This window comes from Poecilia reticulata, linkage group LG2 (genome assembly GCF_000633615.1).
Source record: "Poecilia reticulata strain Guanapo linkage group LG2, Guppy_female_1.0+MT, whole genome shotgun sequence".
Classification (NCBI taxonomy): domain Eukaryota; kingdom Metazoa; phylum Chordata; class Actinopteri; order Cyprinodontiformes; family Poeciliidae; genus Poecilia; species Poecilia reticulata.
Genome location: NC_024332.1, coordinates 15,441,298 through 15,447,308, shown reverse-complemented (window position 1 = coordinate 15,447,308; position 6,011 = coordinate 15,441,298). Strand labels below are relative to the sequence as shown.

Here is a 6,011-nt window from a genome sequence, read left to right as displayed (position 1 = left end):
AAAAAAAAATATTCACACAATGCAAATAGTCCTTGATGTAAAATTGTGTACGTGTAATCAAACCCTGATCGACCAAAAGGTTTAAAAGACACTAACTCATCCAGTTATGACTGCTTAAGCAGCKTCATGCTGTGATGGAACATAAATCCACTCGCTGTTGAGTGACGATCAGAAATGATATTTATGAGACCAGAGGAGGAAAACGATGCTTCCAACTTCACTGCTACAGAGTTGRTCGTTCTTTGCTGATGTATACAAAAGGCGCTCTGGACAGTTTTACGCATCAGCCGAGGAGTTTTGTGTTTTGGGGCAGATACTTGGTTCATACACACAGGATTTCACAGACCGTTTCTCACTGAATTTACAACCTGTTGCAAGTTTGTAAGTACAAACCTTTTCTGTGATTTTGTAAAATGGTCAGGAAGTTTTTTTATTCTGCTTTAWATACTACTTTTACAAAAACTGTACACAAGACCTGTTTTATCACATGATCTTTGGGTTTTAAAATAATCGTTAAAAAAAAGGTATTTAGCTTTATTTCTTAAACATTTAGGTGATTGTTTTTGAGTTAGGAATTCCAAACTATCCAGATGTTGACATTGCTACACATTTCCATGCTTCTCTGTGATTCAGCGTTTCCAGTTATTCTGATATTTTTACATCTTTTTTTAAAATATTCAGTTCAGAAAGTCAGTTCAGTCTTGATCGGTGATTTCCACAGGGTTCCCACACGTCTCCATTTTAAACTTCCAGGCCTTTCCGGTCACAGTTTCCTAGATTTTTTCCAGCAATCTTGCCAACATCACATACACCTGCTTTTCAACATCTGGGATAATACACCATTAAGGTTTTTCATGATGGGGTTTAAATGTAGGTTCATGACATTCGGTACTTTCTTCTAATTCTACAAACTAAATATGTACTTCAAAAATTAAATTTGTCAGAAAAACTAAAACCTCCCTTTCTTAATTCTTGATTGTGCATTCAATTTTGGGTTTTCAGTTAGTAACGTTTGCAATAAAACAGAAACTAGAATATCATCAAAGTATTGATCCCAAAGTTTCCCTAATATATTTAGTTTAAAAAATTGAACCCAGGCTGTAAACATTTTTTGTTAATTTGGTATCCCCCATTCTTATCTAAACCTGGAAAGCTGTAAAAGCAAAATTTCACTTTTCAAGACTGTATAGGAACCCTGTATCCTTTTATAAATAAATAGTGTTTCTTAGTTTGGCACTACAACTACCAGCTTATGTCGGGTATCAAGTATTACTGGAAACAAAAAAAGTGCTTTAGGATATAACACAAAAAAACAATAACAGCATCAGAACGTAAATGACATGATTTGGTTTGGGGGGTTTTGGTCATATTTTCCCCTTCAGAACTTAAAATACTGATTATTTAGATCGAACAAAGCATCGGAGTCTTGATCTCTGCACAGCCTAACGAAGTGGACACCAGTCATTAGGTGCAGATTCAGAAGAGACGGCTAATGGAAGCCCCGTCCGGACGGGACAGACGGTCCGCTCCCGCTTCCTGGTCCTCATAGCTCGATGTCCACGCTGCCGTCATCAGACTCGCCATTGATGCCGAGGACGGTGGCAGCCATGTTGAAGCTTCTTCCGTGGAGCTCCGGAGGGATGGAGAACGTATCCGTGTCACCCGGGTTCACCTGAGAACTGAGGAGGTGACTTGGGTAAAAATAATGTGAAAAAAATTGCTTTTGTGAATAGTTAAAAAAAAAAAAAAAAAAGTAGGCATCATCACCTGTGGCTGATGCTGGGTTTGTGAACCTTAGTAACTTGTTCAGCTGGGCGACCTTGACTTGGGGACTTGTATCCTAAAAACATAATTAAGAGGTAAAATGTCTCGGCAGCCAACTTCTCCAGACTCRGTTCTTTATAGACATTTTAAAATATGAAACGCTAAAGTTCACCATTAAATTATGACAGAGGAAGGAAAGAAGGACACAAGAAAAAGTGGAGGGAAACAAGAGAAGAGCAAAAAAGCAAGGGAAGAAGGAAGAACACAAAGGAATGAAAGAAAAAAGGGAAATAAGGACAAGTACAATAGGAGACATGAAAAGAAGAAAAGGAAAGACGAACAATGAAAGGACAAAAAATGAAGAATTAAGTGAAGGATAGGATGGACATGAGAAAGTGAGGGAAGGATGGATACAATTAAGGACAAAGAAAGAAGGTAAGAACAAAATATATTGTTCAGCTTAGACAATGAAGGGAAGAAAGGAATTAAAAGAATTGAAGCAAGGCAGGAAAGGAAGAAAGTAGGACAAAGTAAAAGAATAATGACAAGTATACATGGATAGAAAGATAGGAAAGAAGGACACAAAGAAAGGTATAAAAGAAAAAGACAAAAATGTAAAAGAGAAGGAAGGACGGAAGACGGCAAAATAAAGTCTGGAAATATTTTTTCCCAGCTCTTTTGTTTCTCCAAACTCACCCAGAACTAGAAGATATTTAAATCAAACCCCCTACTTTTTCCAGACTACGTAGGCGCCCTCTCTCATTCTGCAATAAAAGGCGCAGGGGTCCATACCTTCCAGCTTTTGTTTGGAGACAGGAGAGCGACTGTGAAGGCAGGGCCTCCTGTCTGAGCTCACATACGACACGGCGTCCTCCATTTCTGCCACGGCCAATAAAGACGCGCGATAGTAGATGAGCGGCTGCCAGCACTCCTCCCTGAGGTCAATTATGTGCTCCGCTGTGTGTTTTTGCAGGTAGGAGAGCCTGAGAATACAGAGGGAGGGAAAAAAATAAAGAGTTTGAGAAATGTCAGAGTTCATATTCCTCCAAGTTGCCCGTTGCTTGCAACACTCACACTGCCTTCTTGTCTGGCTTGAGCAGTTTGTTGGAGAACTCGCTAAGGATGGTCAGGTAGGAGAGGTACGGCGGCGTTGCGTAGTCTGGAGCCTGTCGGAATTCTTGGAAGACAAACTCCACGCCGTTCCTAAACACGTTCGCACGAGAACTTGAGCGAACGGAAATGGGAACCGGCACGAATCCGAAAACAGTCGGGAGAGACGTGAAGAGCACCTGGCTGACCTGTGGATCATGACGAGACACTCACGAAACTTGACAAGGTCTCCGAATGTGAGGGCGAAGCGCCTGGCCAGCTCCTTAATGCAGGTGAACGTCTGCACTCCCGAGTGAGCCCTGCCACCGCTCTCTTGTTCCCGCTTAAGCTGCACAAACAGCTGGGGAGAAATAAAAAAAAACACATCAGCAGCTGTGCTGACAGAAGAGGAGGTTGATTTTTTTGTTTGTTTGTTTGTTTTTGGATGAGCAAACCATGTTGTACCTGCTGCAAGCAGAGCACCAGAGTACGAGTGCTCTCTATTTTATCCGTCTGTCTGGTCCTGGAAATCGTTTCCTTGATGATGTCGCCRAAGTCGCTGTAATGCTGGGGACAAAAAAAATAAATAAATGGAGTAATTTTGCAAAATGTTACTGAAAGATGCATCATTTGACTTCATGTAGAGCACCGGCAGCCAGCTGAGAATACACACAGTTTTTAGGCAACATTTGAAACTGCAACTTAAACTCAAAATTTAGGGTTGCTTGGAACCCTAACATCTTATCCCAGCACTGACACATAAACTACTACTCAGCACTTTTAACCGTTTGTATTTCTTTAAAACGTTTAAGCCTTGTTGCAGCTGAACTGCACGATGATGCATATTTGACACATACTCTAATATTCTACAAACCAGAACTGCAAAAATTGTTTAATTATGAAATTACCAATTATGCCTAATGTCACTAATTTGCATCATACCAAACCTTAAATGCTATATTCATGCTATATTCAAATGAACAATCTCAATTTTTTTTTGTTTTACTTTTTAGAAAAAACATCATTTGAGGAAGTTGGAGTTTATAACAGAGGCACACATACTGTATATGTCCACCCTCTSTTATGAAACTTTTTTTTTTAGGATCTGGACTGAAAAAAAACAAAAAAAAAACAGCAGTACTTGACTACCAACACTACAATAATTAGTAAATAACGCTGGTTTTCAGACTTGGAACATGCACAACTCTGGTTCAATGTCATTGCCAGGAAGTTCAACTCTAAACCCCAAACTTTTTTGTTGGTATTCTTGTTTCGTTTTGATTGTACTTGGAAGTAATGCGCTCAWACATAATGCACTATAAGGGTTCATGTAAGTCATTTTAATTTATGAATGGGTGATTAAGAGGGGAAAAAAGCACAAAAAGCATCCAAATTGATCTGGATTTTTTTTTTTTTTACTTCATTCCTGTGTTGGGGGGGCGGGGGAGGGTTGCTCTTTTGAAAATTTTTGCACAATAATGAAATACCAAATATCAACAAAAAGCAAAGAACATCTGGTAGAGAAATGAAAAAGTTGAGTCAAATGAATATTCATCCAAATTTTAAGTTTTTTCAGAAATTTTTATGATGAATCTTTAAAAAAAATCCTATTAAAATATTTATTTATTCAATGACTGAATTTGGAAAGTAAAACTTAAGGCTGTTYTWAGACTCAATGTAAAACAGAATAGAATACACAAGTTTTTGTTGCTGTTGTCAAATGTAAAAAATAAAAATAAGGATCATAACCTTAACCCTATCAGACACAAGAACTTCATTGATTTTTGCAACAAAAAAAAAAAAATCATGATAATAAATCTACACGTATATGTGAACGTGAACAGATGCGATCTCCAGCATCCGACCCATCCGACGGAGTTGACCTTCACCTTCACGTAGTGTGTGTAGATTTCTGCCGCCGTGCTCGTCTCCAGCACGCCGTGTACGATCAGCTTGCAGTAGGCCGCTAGCAGATTCCTTCTCCTGTGAAGCTCCTCCAGCCTCTCCACTTCAGAGCTCTCGCTGACTGAGGAAGAGGAGGGGTGGGGTGGGGTGCGGTTCAAACATGTGATTGGATGTGAAATGGTCAAGAAGTGCAAAAAAAAAAAAAAAAGGAACGAAAAAAAGACGAGGAGAAAAATATGGGAATGAGGCAAAAAAAAAAAGAGGGATTAATCACACGGAATCATATAATGGAAAGAAAAAAAGAACAAAAGCCTAAACGGGTGAGAGTGAGAGTTTGAGTCTTGGGACGATGGCTTTAGCAGGTGGAAATCAAAGATAACATCAGACTGTGGTTATGGGTGTGACACCATGTGGCTTCAATCTTTCACAAGGCTAATAAAATGGTCTCGGAGGCGAGCCAGAGTTAATGGAATTTTCTCACGGAAAGAGATTGCCCTGATTTTTTTTTTTTTTTTTTGATTTACCTCAGTGCCCCTGCCCTCTGAGTGATCTCTGATCTTGCGGGCTAATAGAAAACACTGTCCATATAACAAAATCATTACCAGGAATATCCAATAAAACAATAGCTTTTTATTACATGTTCAAAAACCAATAATCCTGGATTACATTTGCTTGAACATTTAAGAGAGTCCCACCAGGACAGTTATTGGCTTTTTCCCGGACTTCTCCCACATTCTGGATGCAATATGTCTGCGGAAGGCAGAAGCTGCTGTGAGAGACAATGAAACATTTCGGATGCGGYGAATGAATTCAGACGTTTACCTGCAGGACTCTGCAAGGAAATCACCCCATTTTTTWWWTTTTTTATTTTAGTTTGTTTTTTTCTCCACTTTTCCTACACGTCACTCTTGTTTTCYTCATTATGAATCAAAGAGGAGCGCGCCGTCATCGGGTTTACACGCTGCGTCGCTTTGCATAACAAAGTCGCACACGCTTCCATACAAATTAGTCAATCCTGTTTCAGTCTGAWGGTATTAACGGGGCCTCCTTTGTATTTGGGTGGGGGGTCAATTGTCGGGTCAGGTTGGAAATCGGGAGACGTTTACAGTCGGGCAAGCGACTCCGCTGCGACTTATTAAGCCAAACGTGTGGCCATGCATTTAATAATCGGCGCGGCTGTGAGCACRGGAAGCTGCGGGGTTTTCTACTCTGAGGCGACGCAGAGTGACAGTGCCATCTACTGTGCAACGCTG

The 6,011-nt window shown here is 39.9% G+C and overlaps 1 protein-coding gene across 1 annotated transcript in view; it reads right to left on the bottom strand.

Annotated features, from left to right (window-relative positions):
* Positions 1 to 414: 414 nt before the first annotated feature.
* The window catches only part of LOC103478963 (cohesin subunit SA-2), a 15,675-nt gene continuing 10,078 nt past the window's right edge, over positions 415 to 6,011 (bottom strand). Inside the window, exons 26-32 of the mRNA XM_008433138.2 lie at positions 4,743 to 4,879; positions 3,319 to 3,420; positions 3,063 to 3,214; positions 2,839 to 2,967; positions 2,557 to 2,747; positions 1,768 to 1,840; positions 415 to 1,679 (exon numbers count right to left, since the gene is read on the bottom strand). Of these exons, the coding sequence (XP_008431360.1) occupies positions 1,544 to 1,679; positions 1,768 to 1,840; positions 2,557 to 2,747; positions 2,839 to 2,967; positions 3,063 to 3,214; positions 3,319 to 3,420; positions 4,743 to 4,879 (920 nt within the window). The 3' untranslated portion in view covers positions 415 to 1,543. The remainder of the gene's footprint in view (positions 1,680 to 1,767; positions 1,841 to 2,556; positions 2,748 to 2,838; positions 2,968 to 3,062; positions 3,215 to 3,318; positions 3,421 to 4,742; positions 4,880 to 6,011) is intronic.